This window comes from Protopterus annectens, chromosome 14.part0 (genome assembly GCF_019279795.1).
Source record: "Protopterus annectens isolate FY-2018-M chromosome 14.part0, PAN1.0, whole genome shotgun sequence".
NCBI lineage: Eukaryota > Metazoa > Chordata > Ceratodontiformes > Protopteridae > Protopterus > Protopterus annectens.
The window spans coordinates 661,464,473-661,481,129 of NC_056748.1; the positions used below are offsets into that span (position 1 = coordinate 661,464,473).

Genomic DNA, 16,657 nt, shown 5'->3' on the forward strand with positions numbered 1-16,657 from the left:
ATCCTATTACTGTGCCGAATTAATTACCAAGGGTATATCCTCCATGAATAACATCATAACTCCCCCCTCTTATTCCCTCATCAGGCTTATCGCAGAATACAGTGCACTATTTGAAATGTACGGTTCCAGACTAAGTGCCAAGCTAAATAAAACACAATGCCTTAGGCTTCCTTTGCATGTTAAAAACAATGCAGCGCACTGGCCTCTTTAGTTCTGCCTTTGTGATTGAATGCATACACACAAATGTACTCCTGAGGTAAGCAGTACGTCCCTCATTGTTTATCTAGTCTCTATATGGCCACCTAGGTTGCCTGTGTTGTAAGAATCTATTATTCTATGAGCTTATCTTGAATACTAAGGGCTTAGAAGGGTAATTATGTTAGAAACAAGTAGAATGTTTCCAGACCTTTTATTCAATTTTACTGTTTCTCAAATATTGCTGACACCTAATATAATAAAAGAGAAGATAAGAGAATGGAGCATATTTAAGTAACCATTTTCAACTTTCTTTCCTTTGTCTTCTTAAGGAGAGATTCTACAGATCAGTATTATTGTAATAAAAATATATACTGCCCAAAAACATGCAAGAAAGGAGCAACACTTGGTAAGTTGCCATACAAATCCAAATATCCTGGCTACTCTCCTAAGTTACATGACAAGCTAGAGGGGAAATCAGGCTACAGATATTCCTGGATTTTTCCTTCTGAACTTTTTTCCCCCTAAACTGATCACCTCCGAATGTCTGAATATATCTGGGAGGTTTAACAGCCGCTTTTAAATGTCATAAATGACAAGTAATGAGAAAGGAAAATCTAACTAAAAAAAAATTAAAAAGTGTGTTACTAAGAACAGCTGGTTCATTATCCATCGGTAAAGCAACAGTACTAAACACTGTAAAATAATTAATACCACAAGAAAAAAAAAAGACAGTATTAGCACAATTTAGAAAAGCACATTCAATCAAAAATAATAACCATCAATATCTAAAAACAGCAGAATCTAAAAAGGCCCTCACATTGCAGTTTGGAAAGGAAATGTGTTGTGCATTAATTATTTATTATTTATTTATTTTATATTTATTATTTTACATTTGTTAACCGGGATGGTCCGACTGGATACATGTCCTTTTTCAGCGGAGGCCCGGGGAGAAAAGCTCCAACAGAGTTACATTGATAATTAGGTACAGTAAATGAGCTGAAAGAACTTAACAAAAACATAGGCTATTTACATACAAGTACAAGACTGCCATTACTATTTCTGAGATTACTACAAATGTAACATTAATAACATATTAGCAAGGACGGTAGGCAGTATAATGACAGAGCTAGACAGGATACATATTTCTTTACCACAGTATACAAAGTACTTATCATCTTAGCTAGTTGTTTATGTTTTAGTTAATGGCACAGAGCTAGTCTGGGTTTGAGCAAGGACATAGCCAGTGTGACTTGAAGTGGAGTTTTAGACTATTTTTGAATTGACTTAGAGAAGTTGCAAGCATGATGTTATTTTGGAGAGAGTTCCATATTTTACCAGTGGTATTGGCAAATAGCGCGTCACCACCTAGGTTGAGAGATTTAGTTGTTTGGACAAGGAGTCTGTTTGCTGAGCGAAGGCAGCTTAGATTGGAGTAGGGAGTCATTAAGTTTTTTAGTGCTGGGGTATTCTCAGGTTGTTTAAGGATTTTGAAGGCCTCTATGAGTTGGGACTGGTGAAGAAGGTGTGGGAATTCTATCCATCCAAGCTTTTTCAGGTTAGTACAGTGGTATGTTCTGTAGGGTAGGCCTGTAACGAACCTGGCAATGTGATTATAGCAGGATGAGAGCTTGGCCAGATCAGATTTGTTAAGGTGAGTGAGGACAGGAGAGGCATATAGTAGGGTAGAGAGAAGGTGTGAACGGGCTGTGGCTGCCCTGGCATTCGGGGTAAGGAAGGCTTTAATTCTATATAGGGTCCCAAGTTTCTTGTTGACTGACTTAATGGCTTGGTTGATATGTATATCAAATCTGAGTTTATTGTCAATGTTTACTCCTAATAGCTTTGTATAGGTGTCTGTGGAGATGATGGTCCCATTATTGGATTTTATAGTGAAGTTTTCAGTCGGAGATCTATTGGTTGGGTAGAAGAGAAGTAACTTGGTTTTGTTTGGATTTAAGATCAGGAGATGGTTGGCAAGCCAGTTTTTGACTTTGGTGAAGCTATGTTGGGTGGTAGTTAGTAGATTTGCAAGAGAGGCATGGAACATATTATAGTTGAGTCATCTGCATATTGAATGCAGGTGGCTTCAGGGATGACTGTTTGGATGTCGTTTATGAAGACTGAAAAGAGGAGAGGTCCTAATATGGAACCTTGAGGAACTCCTATGGTATTTGGTAGTAGGCAGGAGAGCTTGTTTTGCCACATTACTGCTTGTTGTCTCCCAGTGAGGTAAGCTTAAAACCAGTCAAGGGCTGGAGTATCTAGATACAGGGTTTTTAAAGTATATAGAAGTAACTGATGGTTTACCATATCGAAGGCTTTCGATAGGTCCAGGAAGAGAGCGGAGGATATTTTTTTATTATTCGGTTAAGATTAATGCTTTCAGTAAAGAGAGGAGGGCAGTGGTTGTACTATGATGGGGTCTGAATCCATGTTGAGAGTCTGTGAGTAGTTTATTTTGGGTTAGATAGAGCATTAGTTGGTTGTGCATGCACTTTTCCATAATTTTGGCAAGTGGTGATAGTACGGCTATAGGTCTATAGTTGGATAGTTCTGTGGATGAACCTCCTTTGTGGAGTGGAATAACATAGGATATTTTCCAAATTGAGGGGATTGAGGCCTCGGTTATGGTTCTGTTAATTAGGATTGAGATAGGGTAGGCTACGACATCTGCAGCAATTTGCAGGTATTCAGCCGGCAGAAGATCAGCTGAAAGGGTGGTTGGCTTCAGTTTTTTCAAAAGGGATCTGATAAAGGATGTGGACACTGGCTGGAAGTTAAAAGAGAGTGGTGAGTCGGGTATAGTGTTTATAGAAGTATGGGGAGGAGAAAGTTGGTTAGCTAATGACTGGATGGTTTCTGTGAAGAAAGTATTGAATGAATTGGTTATATCTTCTTGGCTCTTGTCAGATAATGTTCCTGGGGTCGGAGTAGTGGATTTGCCTGGTTGGAGAAGTTTATTTATGCCTGCCCAGTACTTTTGAGGGTTATTCTGATGTTTATGTTGCAGATTGTAGAAGTAATTTTTCTTATCTAGTATGATGTCTTTTTTAGTCTCATTTCTAAGTTGTTGGAATTTGATACGATCTAGGGGTAGTTTGGTAGTGCACCATTTATCCCACACTTTGTCTAGTTGTTATTTTGGTTTTGGTGTCTGTTGTTACCCAGGGTGCTAGTTGAGTTTTAATTCTTATTGAGCGTTTAGGGGCATGCAAGTCAAGTATAGTAAGGAATGAATTGTTAAATGATGACACTGCCTCATCAAGGGGAAGGAACTTTAGTTTTGTCCAGTTACATGATTTGAGTTCAAGTTGAAATTTAGTTGGGTCAAAGTTTTTCTTGGATCTGATAGACCTATAAATAGGGAAGCTTGTACAATTAATTTTGTCTTTCATGATGTATGTGAGCAGGTGATCACTAAGATCATTAGGGAGAGTTCCAGACATATAGTTCTGGGGATGACTGATGGTGAGTATCCAGTCTAATACTACTCTCTTTTTGGTTATTGTTACCTGTACGTGTGGTAGATGATATTATCTGAGAGAATCCATGTAGGTTAACAGGGATGGGGTTGGACTGTGCTGTGCATTGGTTCCAGTCAATATTAACATCACCCAGGACAATGGTTTCTTGAGGGTAGTTGTTGGCTATCCAATGTAGAATGACCTCTAGTGTTTCTACACTGTTCCCAAGGGGAATATAGGTGACAATTAGGTTAATGCCCTTATGATTATTTAGTAGAATTTTTAGAGCTAGTATTTCAGCTTTAGAGACCTGGGGTGGTTGTATAGGGTTAGTTATGATGTTAAGTGTGCTATTATATAAGACGGCTATTCCACCTCCTCTTTTCTTTACTCTATCTGCCCTAAGTATATTGTAACCAGGAGGCAGGATCTCATTGTCTTTGGTTGATGGCCGGAGCCATGTTTCAGATAGACACATTATGTTGGGGAGGTATGTGGCTAGTACAGCATGCAGGCTATGTATCTTATTGTTTAGGCTTCTAATGTTTAAGTGGCATATTAGGAGGGAGTTGACCAGTCGGTGGGAGAGTGGTGGGCTGGTAGGATTTTGAGTTAAGGTTGGGCCTGGATTAGGATGGATGTCCCCATCTTTGGTTATGTTTTTCTTAGATACGCTAGTAGTCTAATAACTTTGAATAGTAGTTTTAGTTCATATTTGGATTTTGGTGTTGATTGGAGTGGTTTTTTTAGAAGCAAGTGGTTGGAATTCATAATTTTTGGGGTAGTGTAGTAGTGGGCATGTTCCGCAGTCAGTGGAGGTAGGGGGGTCTTGGTTTGGCATTTTGGATAAGAGAAACCTACGAATGTGAGATTTTCATAGCTAGTAAGAAAGTATGGCAGAATTAAGAGTGGTAAGATAAGAGGAAGGAGTTTATAATTATTTATAGACATGTTATATGTCATCAATGGGTGGGGTCAATGTGCTTCAGAGGAATAGTAGTGGTTAAACAGTAAAGTGGTGGGGGGGGAGGAAATTGGAGAGGAAGTTGTGTAGGTTGGAGAGGAAGTAGGGGTGTGGCCTAGAGGCTATAAATGCAGACACAGTGGGGGCGGGTGGGATAAGGGGCAGGGAGGGAGGAAGCGAGCCCGAGCGTAGCGAGGGCGAAGCGGAGCAGGGCTAACCCAGTCCCAGTTTTTGGTCCTATGAGTGGGGTAAATAGTCTGATAGTGTAAGTAAGCAGATTGGAGTACAGGCTTGAAATTCAACATAAACATATACAGTTGTAAAATGTCTAATACAATTCAACATAAATAGGCATTTACAGTTGTAAAACACTTACTGGAGAGACACTGAGCCTTCATGGGGCCTGTAGCAGAGTGGATTGTAGTTTTACAAATTACCCATGGAGAGAAAAAATACAGAATAGTACAAGTGAAAGTGGAAATCCCCTGAGCCCTACACTATCTGCTTTTACCAGTGCTTTTCCTTTTTGCATTTACAGGCTGGGAATACAACATACATTTTTTTATCAATGTATAATTAATTCCTCGTGTCCATGCATATTACATTTCAAGCACAACTTACAGCATTAGAAACAGATAATTATTTATATAAGGAAATGGCTGAACTAACTAAATAACCTACACATCTAGGCTACATCTGAGCCCTGTCTACACAGTTTGCTCTTATCTACCATCATGCAGTATTACTGAAGTAGATTACTGACCTATGATATGGGTAGCAGAGGCTGGAAAACAGGAGAGTGAGGTTTTGTAAGTGTGAGCTTGCAGTGTGCCCCAGGGGTTTCTGGGGTGAGTCAGCTTGTGCAGCTCAAAAGAGAATAAGAAGGTTGGAAGGGAAAACACAGGAAGTCAGGAGGCTGTTTGGGATATAAAATGAGGTGTGGCATCAGGTAAAGAGGGGATGCAGGCAGGCAGTTAGAAGGTTCAGGTACATCATACATGGTCAGCCATTCCTGGAGGGGGTGTAAGGGTGGGAACTATAGGAGCCAAAAGTACAAGTTAAGGGGAGGGAGGTTTGAATGGAGTGAAAGATAAAAGGGTAGGGATGGAGATTTTACAGTGTGGGCAGTGGATTCAGTGGAATTATAGGTTCATCTAAGAATGACAGAAATGGGGTGAGCAAGGAAAGAGATTGTGTAGGAGGTAGAAAGGAGGTGATTAGTACACAGAATATGGAGAGGACCGAGAATGAAGTGCTGACTCAGGAGCAGGTTCAGGCACAACAGTGTGGAAAGATGGGAAATGTGAGGGGTGAAGGATGTCCGGACGAATGAGGAGAAAAGAACTGGAAGAAGCTGGACTACTAGCTAGGAAGAACAAAAGAAAAAAGGATTCTGGAGAGGAGGAGAGGAGCAGATCATGCAATGAAGGACAATTATGTTAGTTTCTACTTTCCACTCTTGACCAAGTGTACAGACAAGATGCTGACAATGATGATTCTGTGACTATGGTAATCAGAGTCATGGAGATAGGAAAAATGTCCAGTCCGACTACAATAAATACAGCACTGGGACTCACACTGAACATGACTTTCCATCAGGAAAAATGGGGCAGTTTGAAAGTGAAGAATAAGGAGACCTATGCTGTCCATCTTTGGGATCAGTAACCTGGCAGCATGAACTCTGAAGCAAGCAGCCAGGACAGTAAAGAGGGTGGCCCAAAGATGACATGAGTTTGGTTACACGTTGGTTTTGTTGGAGGTCTTGTGAATGCCTCAAACAAGCATGGCAAGAAAAATTCAGGGATTACAATATATAGAGAGGTCTGGTAGAATAGGCATGGGAAGTGGCATGGTCTGGCGGGAGCTTTACACTGAAGGTAAAGTCACTTTCAATAAGGTAGGAGCACTATTGCTGAAAGAGATCTAGAGGCATTGGAATAGTTTTATACCAAGATGGAGGGAGAGAGAAGAAAATGAGGACATAGAAAGCATCTGAAGGAGAACAAGCAAGAGGATAGGATGAAGTATGATGGAAGTGGTAGTAGGTGGGTGGTGAAATCAGGGAAAATGATCAGAAAGGAGGAGGAGGAGGAGGAACAGAGGAAGCAGCAAAGAAATGGGTTTGGATCGTGAGCCTGGCAAAAAAAGACAGGGGAAACTGCATGCTATCCTGGAGTCTGACGAAGGCAACATTGTCAGCGTTACAGAGACAAGGGCACTGCAATAGAAAGACTGATATAGGACAGCAAGGCTATTACATCCTCAGTACTGACAAACAGAAAAGAGGGTGTTCCTTTCTTATGAAAAGAAATAGGAATAACTTATGAGGTAATTATGAAGAAGAAAAAAGAAGGGCATAGTGGGTGAGGAAGAGAAGGCAGGTACACTGGCAGTCACCATTTACTGTCAAGGTTGAAGGCTACAGGCTCTATATATTAGATGCACCCAAATGGGCAGGCAACTTGCTTAGATCTCTCATCACATTATATAATGAAAGCAGTGACAAGGGTAAGTTACTGAAAGTCTTCATGCCAAAGGGCCAGGCTTGTATCTTCACCGCTTTAAAAATGTAGCTTGCATATATACAAGATAAGAAATCATCACAGTGTCTTCAGTGTTGAAGAACTATTCTCGTATTAAAAGACTAGATCATTTTTCTACAACTTTTCCAAAACAGCACAATTTCTATGTTATGCATTTTTCTGGTATACGCTGTGACAAAACTTTTGTTTAGTCACATAATAGTAAAGGTTCGGGATCCTTGCAAGTTGGAATATCCAGTAAAACACCAGCACCACATTTACTGAAAACATTATTGATCTGCAAAGTCCTGCATACCATTTCTTTAAGGATCATGAAAATGGATACTGTAAGCCTACAAGATATAACTGTGGTACACACACACGTCTCTTTACTGTGGAATACTACACATTTTCATCAGCAGACACAAGATACTAGTCTAGAGAGTATCCAAAGATCCACAGGTTTCTTAACATACCACAGTGGTAGTATCCATGCTACAAGGATTGTTATAATAGTAAAATGTCTGTAACTTCATAAAGCATCCCAGTAACTTTTGGATGTTAATTATGTTGTACCTTTTCATGGTTATTTCATCACAGAGTTAGCATCAACATAATTATGGTCAAGCCGAAACAAGCTAAATATCTTTACTGAATCATCATTTATGACATACAAAATCATACATTTATTCAAATGAAAATAAACCATATTGACATATTTTCAGTTGCAAACTTTATATAATCACATTTAATATTCTATAGAGTCATTGTCAATTGAACATTGCATAGCTCATTCAATTACTGCCTTCCCTTAAGCCTCATTCCTCCTCCAAAAGATTATTCTGTATGTATTGTCACCATAAATCCCATTTTTCTGTCTAATTTGCTCCTGCTCTTTTCCAAAGATCCCACTTCCACTTCTTTTATCTTGGTTACTATATTCCCTACTTCTAATATGGTTGGTTTAGACTTTGATTTCCATTTTCTAGTAAGTGCTTTTTTTGAAAGCCACCAGAATCACTCTGCAACACCTTACTATCTCTAGGCAATCCCTATTCTGTATCACAGCTCAAAAAATAATTTCCTTAGTTGCACCAATTTGCTCACCCAGTATTTCTGACCTAGTCAGCTGGGAAGTTTTAAAGTCTGCCATCTCATTACACTCCCAAACAATATATTCCCAATTACCTCTTATGCCCCTATCATAGGAAGTTGCTAAGCTAATGGCTATAGGGCCCTTACAAGCCAAGCCAAGTTCTACCCTTGTTTCCATGATCAGTACCTATTGTCCACGTCTAAGAGACACACACGTAGAACCCCCAGGATGAAGTTAAGGTTACCCATCCAATAGTCCAGATTGCATTTGAAGAGGGCCAATGAGATACTCTGTTTGACATGAGGTGGGAGCCTGTTCCAAAGGTGTTGTAACCTCTGGGAGACAAATCTGTCCATCTAGCAGGTTCTATTAGTGTCACATACCAGGTTAAGGTCTTTAGAGTGAGTAACCTGTGTGCCATTTCACTTGCAGATATGCAGCATTTCCAACAAAGCAAGGTCAGAGACTGCCTTATATGCAAGGCAGAGATCGCCTCTGAGTAGTCTGTATGAAACTGAATAAAGTGACAGTGATTTTCAGCCAATCCCTATAGGACAGATGCTGAAGAAATATTTTCCTAGCCAGGAACCTTTGTGGTCTCTTCAATTGCTGCAGGTGCTTGGAAAGCTACATACCAAAAGGGGAGTTGTACTCAATTATTGGCCTGATGAGGGAAGAGTACAGGAACCTTATAACTTTTTTTTCTGGAGGTAATAACCTTACTTATAAGCAATATAGAATGTTATTCTTACCACTGTGGAGACATGGTGATCAAAGGTAAGGTTGCTGTCAACTTGTGTGCTCAGGTCTCTCACCACAGAGTGCATACTTAAGAGTGTTGCTATTGATGTGGTAGTTAGCAGGAACATCGCTCTTACTGAAAGGGATGAGAACAGATTTTTTTTGCACCGAGTTTAAGGCCATGACTTTGGAAACAATCATTTGTTTGCGCAAGACCCTCTTGTAGGATGCTGACATCATTTGGAGAGTCTATGACCGCTCCCAGTTTGCAGTCATCAGCAAACTTTGCCAGCCACAGACCTTTAGTTTTTCCTTGTACTTTGGAGAAATACATTCCAAACAATAGTGGGCCCAGGACTGATTCCTAGGGACACCACTGGTTACGGGTCTGCTGTTGGAGGTGGATCCCCCTATTTTGACTGTATGGATTTTATCAGTAAGACAGTTAGTGACCCACCTAATGCTATAAGGGTTCGGTTCATACCTAGTTGGGTGAGTTTGTCGATGCCTGAGTGGAGGATAGTGTCAAAAGCCTTGGCAAGTCTAGGTAGGCTGTACACACAGATTTCCCCTCATCCAGAAACTTGGTGACATACCTCTACACGTCTTAGAGCAAGAAATCTGAGTAAAGCCATAAATAATGGGGGGGACAAAGGATCAGAAATAGGGACACTTTTTAAATATTGCTCTTACAAACTTAGAAAGTTGATAGAATGGGTCTATATCATCATATCTCATGCTCAGAACAGCGAAGACACATAATCGACCCCATGAAAGCTTACGTCGAAATCTCAGAACAGCGCTCCCCCCCCCCCCCAAGGGAAAAAAAACTCTGTTCCGGGGGAAGAAAAAAAAAAAAACTGTAAAATATTACATAATGTTAGGGGCTGTCCCCCTCACACCCCCCCTACTTAAATATACCAACTCCAAGGTTGCACTACAGTGCTAAAAATGGCAAAGTAGTGAAAGCAGCCAAGCAAATCCCCTCCAGGGAAAGAATTTGCTGAAAAAACACTTCATTTTTTTGCCTTTTCGTGCTTTTTGGTTTAAGAAAGACGCATTCAACAACCTGCATCTGTGACAGCATAATAGGGAACCGATAGAATAACAGTTTTTGCATTAACATGAATTTTCTAAAGGGTATGAAGTCTGAAACTTAAATACCCATCATTATTTTCGGACTTCAACCCACAATGATTTGCTAATGATTTGCCAGAAAACCACAATTTTATGATAAACAGACCAAAAATAGGAGGTAAAAATATGGACAGTCTGCAAAAATCTGTAAAGTTGAGAGGTATGCTTGGCAACTGTTTCAAAGAAGTCTACCAGGTTTAACAGGCATGATCTCCCTTTGACAAATCCAAAGTGAGTAGTGTCAAGTGTTTGGAGATTACCTGTATATTTTTGTTGATAAAGTCTATGATGATTCACTCCATGGCCTTGCAGATAAGACTAGTCAGCCTAATGGTCTATAGCTCCTGGGCAGTGGAAGCATCACCTTTGTGCAAGGAGATAACAGTGTCAGTTTTCCATTCAGCTGGGATGAAGCTGGTGCTTAGACTATGATTGAAAAAAAGAGTACTCAATGGTATTACTAATTCTTGTTGGAGTCCATATGGGACACAGCCTGGGATGTTATCAGGTTGCATAGATGCTGTGTTACGACCTGCTCACATCTCCAACATTTGCACTAGAAGAAAAATTATTTGGAGTCTGCTCGGGGTATAAAAATACCTATGCAAACACTTCCAAATAAAAATCCTAAATCTTCTAGAATATGTTGCATATTTAGGAGACATACATATATCCCCTCATTGTTCCTTTGTGGATTGCTTATACAACATCTCTTTCCAATCCTTTCTAACCTCCAACGATTGCTTCCTATAGTCATCATCGAAAATTTTACATGCCTTACTAATTATCCATTTTTTAACAGTAGCTTCTATTCTAGATTCTACTAAACACCCTACCAGTGGTGGCCTTTCACTGATCTCCCTTTTCCTCTCTCTTTGCCTATACTCTGATATCAAATCTTGATAGGGAATGCAACCTAAATGTTTTTAATAAACCAGGAAACTGAACAAAGTTTAGCAGGGCCTGGTGAATAATAAAATAAACATTTTCTGCTACATAATATACATGAACAAGATTCTGCATGCAAATCAGTGGTAGGAAATTAATATAAGCAAATCACCATAGCTGTGTGAATTAAAACACTAGGCCATACATTTTATCAAATCTGAATCCGAGTTAATTACTTCAAAAAACTGATATTTGAAGCCAGAAAATGTGTGTGAGGTGGGATGTGCACATCCATGCATTCACATTTTTTCATGTTGATGGAATGAACATTTGACAAAACCAGCCATTCTGAAGAAGTACTGTTTTATTGCTTCCTAAAATGCATAGGACTCTTACAATGTTCTGAGAGATGCTTCTTTGGAGAAATGAAAATATGGTTCTCCAACCAAAAAGTGCCATATCTTACAATACTTTAGATTTTGTTTGTAGGCAAGTCCTCCAAATAGAAGTCAAATTCACCTTAAAGTAAATATTATAACACAAATTAAGGCATTACTTTTTCTTGGGGGTGAATCTGAAAGTGAATATGGAACCACTTTGTAATAATTCTCTTTTAAACCATCTTTAAATACTGCAAAAGATTATGAACTCTGTGGGTCTTAACAGCAAATAATCAATTCAGGCAGGATGATTTTAAAATCTAGTGTTCAGTGAAACAGTCAGCTGTGAGATTTTTTTACTCTGCTCACTAAACCTGATGTCCAGGTACACACAGCATCCAGCAGGTATTTAAGAACTACTGAGCTTCCCCAAGGACTATAAAAAACTTCACTGAAGTAATTTTATTTTTATTTAACATTTGTTAACCGAGAAAGTCCAACTTGGAAGAAAGTCAATTTTCAGCAGAGGCCCGGGGAGAAACGCTCCAGACGCCTATCTTTGTAATGATCCAAAACAATAAAATGAATACATAATCTGTCTATTGGAGAAGCAAATATGAGATTATACAGGCAGTGCCATACCTCTCAACCTCTTAGTGCAAGAAATCTGGACAAAGCCTGACAAAATGGGGGTGGGGGTGGGAGGGAAAGGCCCAAAAATAGGGACATATTTTAAAAACTTAGAAAGTTGCTAGAGTAATAGGGTTTGTTTGACATACATTTTCTGAAGGATCTGAAGTCTGAAATTCAAATGTATGTCATTATTTAGGGACTTCAATCTTCAGATCATTCCAGAGATTTGTCAGAAAACCACAAATTTTATCTAGAACAGACCAAAAATACGAGTCAAAAATCTGGACATTCTGTGAAAATCTGGCTAGTTGAGAGGTACGAGTTAGCCACCTATCCATGTGCAAGAAAGTTTACAGAAAATTGCACAATGTAGTTTACTAAAAGCAGACTTTACTTAATATGCACAACTAGATTAAAAGCTGGCATTTAAATTCAAAACTAGAACGTGCAGCATGAGAAGCAAATTGCAACCAGGAGAATGGAGGAGGTAGGCATGGCAATCATGGCTGGGAAATATGTGTGCATATTGTACTCCTGCTTTAAAGCAATTGAGCCTCCCATTTTTAGGAAGTAACGATGACCAACAAAGAATTTTAGATTTTTTGAGGCATGATACATTGAAAGTAAATTACCATCTGATTTTATGAGAACAGCGAAGACGACAAAGCAGAAGTGGGCATTACTGTTCTGTTGCACAAAACAAACTTTAAACTCTTGTGTACCAATTTCATGCAATTGATTGGATTGTAAATTTACTCCTGGGGTGGCACCCATGTCCCTCATGTGCAGAGATAGTCGGTATTAGCCTCATATCTCACAAAACTTTACCCAAGTATTGAAAATAAAGGTAACTCTGGATAAATATAGCAAGGCTTGTAAAGGGTCTTGGGCAGTTAGCCTAGTAAGCACCTGCGAATCTGATAAAGACATTATCTTGTGCAGTGCAAGCCCAAACTAATTTTTTTAAAATAATCTTTTCACTCACATTGTTGATCATCAGCTCCTAACTGGACACAATTTGTTCCCCGTGACATGATCAGAGTTGACAAGGAGGGTTCAATCAGAATAGGTGGCTTGAGATTTTTTTTTTCTTTTGCTGTCCCATTGCACGCACCCTAAGACCAGGAAAGGGACACGTGAAGGGGTTACCAGGGAGGATGTTCCTTCACTTCTGCAAAGGGGTGTTCCCTCCTTGCAGCCCAGCCTCTCTCCCAGAATCACTAGTCTTGGTTTCCCCTGTCCCTATAAGGGAAATCCCACCACCTAGTCAACCCCTGAGTGTGTGCAACACTATCCACCCCCTGAGAAAATCAAGAATGCCATATTCCTTCACTCCTCTTCCTCATCATCCCTGCCCAATTCCTCCTTTGCTGGGGCACCAATTGAGCCCTGGTCATCTGGGAAACAGTCAGGACCCCATCCCATTGTACCGCAGAGCCAGGCAAACCTTACTTAATAAAGCTACAGCATCACCTTCTTGGATAACCTCATCAACTGTTCCACCTAGAATATAAGATGGAGCATCTTCGCTGGCCATGTAATGCAAATGCATGCTAAGGCCCAGTGCAACTATGTTAATGGACTGGCAGAACATATTACTGGATTTAATCAGTGACATCAATGTGCTGCACCTTGTTTTTTCATCAACTGGCGACAACTCATGTTGTGTTCTAGACTTTCTTAGTCTCACTGAAATAACTATTTTAAGGGAAGTAACTATAATGACTATCCTACTGATAATTGTACAAGGGTTTTGGGGATTTTATTTCCCACCATAGTTCAGGTCTATGCCGTCTGTCATGCAAAGTCATAAATTCCATCAAAAAGAGCCATCATCACTCTCACTGGCAGTACACTGACAAGAACACAAAGCTGTCTTGCGGGTGGATGCCTGGATGATAGATCTTTAGAGGACTGGTGGTCAGCAGGGGCAGAAATGATACAATAAACAATCAAATTCCATCAAAAAGAATCTTAACCTTTCAGAAAATTTTAATACAGGATTCTCAGACTAGGCATACTATGTGACAATCACATGAGCATGTATTTGCAAAGACATATAAACTTCCTCAGTCCACCCAATCAACAACTAACCCGCATGCAATTTTGTTTGCCTCCCTTCCAACTTCTATCCAATCTATTGATTCTCATGTAGTTCTGCAAGTCACCATAATCTCCAGTCTATCTCATCATTAATTGGCATTATATGTGTGATCTGAGCTGCAGCCTAGTGACAAAACCCAGTCTCTCCACCACAGGTGCCATCATAATGGTTTTATGCACTCTGTAGTTAGTTCTACAGCTTTTTTTTCTAGATGTGTTGCCTAGAGCGGTCTTGAGCACTCCGTGGATGATCTTATCAAGACAATATAAACTGATTCAGCCATTACTACATTTTTAGTGACATGCTTCAGGATATGCTCATGACCATTTCATTTGTCTGACTACAAGGATGCCATGTTCCTACCTGTCAGTGATATGGGATTAAAGGGTTACCCGAATAACTGCATTCATATGATTCACAGGCTTACAGCATCTGTTACCTGCTCAGGTGGACAGCCTTTACCTTGGTTTTCATCATATTCTACTTCACACCAAGATCCTTATGAAAGACTAACTGGGACATGAGTTGGGCAAGGCCACTATCATTATAAACTGTCTTCATCACAAATGTCTTTCCTATGCAAAGTATAAAATGCAAATAAAATACTATTTGAAAACAATTGTCTTTCCTGTAAAAGGAAGATATCTCGTTTCCCAGTGGAACCTCAGCCACATCTGCTTTTGTTCATCCCTATGCGCTAGGACTTTGTACTGGAAAAATAAAAATCAGCTTTTTATTCATCTGCATTTTTCTTGTCAGAGCGTAAACATATAATCCTTTAGATCTTTTCTATGTTCATAGGTAGTTCCAAGGCAAAGGGCCTCAGGAGGTCTTAAGGCTAGCCATGTTTTCCCATTTGTAAAATGACAGTATAAATTACTTAGGGGAATGTAGCTGTGTTTTAGTGGCAGAGCATTTACAAGTTGCCTTTGTCCAATAGGGGCATCGGTGCTATTCTAGGGTAAAGTTGGTTTCCCCCATCCATGGGTCCAAGTTGCATTTGAATATGGTTGGAAATTAACCCTGCTTCATCTTATGGATGGGAATCCTGTTCCAGAATAGAGGCAGTCTCTGAGACATATACCTATTCCACGTCCCTTTTTATCTGTAAATCACTCTAATGTACAGGGTTTGAATTGCTTTATGTGGTGAAAATTCACAGGTCAGCTCCCTATGAAAATGACATGTAGACACATTTGGATACCCTTGAAAGCACATTATCCTCCTCCATATCTTTCTGTGCTAGTTGACCTGAAGCTGTCACTGATAAGGGAATTTTTTTCTCTCAGCCTATTTTCATCTAGCATATTTAGTTTAATATAATTTAATGTCAAATCATCCAAGTGTTTTTGGTGTGAGGTTTAATTTCCAAAGCACAGATTGCCTTCTTTCCTGACAGTTCACTTTACATGTGTGCCTACATAATCACTAACCACTGGATTAGTGTCTTGGCAGAGACTGGCCAAGCTCTCATCCTGCTATAAATCACATTGCCAGGTTCGTTACAGGCCTACCCTACAGAACACACCACTGTACTAACCTGAAAAAGCTTGGATGGATAGAATTCCCACACCTTCTTCACCAGTCCCAACTCATAGAGGCCTTCAAAATCCTTAAACAACCTGAGAATACCCCAGCACTAAAAAACTTAATGACTCCCTACTCCAATCTAAGCTGCCTTCGCTCAGCAAACAGACTCCTTGTCCAAACAACTAAATCTCTCAACCTAGGTGGTGACGCTATTTGCCAACACCACTGGTAAAATATGGAACTCTCTCCCAAATAACATCACGCTTGCAACTTCTCTAAGTCAATTCAAAAATAGTCTAAAACTCCACTTCCAAGTCACACTGGCTATGTCCTTGCTCAAACCCAGACTAGCTCTGTGCCATTAACTAAAACATAAACAACTAGCTAAGATGATAAGTACTTTGTATACTGTGATAAAGAAATATGTATCCTGTCTAACTCTATGTCATTATACTGCCTACCGTCCTTGCTAATATGTTAATAATGTTACATTTGTAGTAATCTCAGAAATAGTAATGGCAGTCTTGTACTTGTATGTAAATAGCCTATGTTTTTGTTAAGTTCTTTCAGCTCATTTACTGTACCTAATTATCAATGTAACTCTGTTGGAGCTTTTCTCCCCGGGCCTCCGCTGAAAAAGGACATGTATCCAGTCAGACCATCCCGGTTAACAAATGTAAAATAAAATAAAATAAAATAAATAATGGTAGAAGAAGTGACATGATTTAAGCCAGAGTTATTTATTAACATTGTTGGTAGGCTCTGTGATATAGATGGATAAACTTCAAACTGTGCCCCATTTGATCTAGGTTTAATTACTTGCATGGGTGTTGAAAGACCAAATTCTCACCAGGTAAAGGCCTTGAAGTGTGTTCTGTATGAGCACTGACTTGGGAAAGTGAGCCTCACTAAAGAATACTTGAAATCCAGCAAAGTATTGCATGTGTGCAGAAAATGTACCTACACTTCAATCTGCATAACAAACATGGAATCACATTTT

At 39.6% G+C, this 16,657-nt stretch overlaps 1 protein-coding gene across 2 annotated transcripts in view; it reads left to right on the top strand.

The window, feature by feature from the left end:
* The window catches only part of LOC122789165 (actin, alpha cardiac muscle 1-like), a 108,585-nt gene that overhangs the window by 55,442 nt on the left and 36,486 nt on the right, over positions 1 to 16,657 (top strand). The window contains exons 1-2 of one of the 2 annotated variants that reach the window (XM_044056411.1): positions 5,393 to 5,400; positions 6,999 to 7,003. The exons of the other annotated variant lie outside the window; for it this stretch is intronic. Of the exons in view, the coding sequence (XP_043912346.1) occupies positions 5,397 to 5,400; positions 6,999 to 7,003 (9 nt within the window). The 5' untranslated portion in view covers positions 5,393 to 5,396. Of the gene's footprint in view, positions 1 to 5,392; positions 5,401 to 6,998; positions 7,004 to 16,657 lie in introns of those variants that run through there. 2 annotated transcript variants of the gene reach the window in all.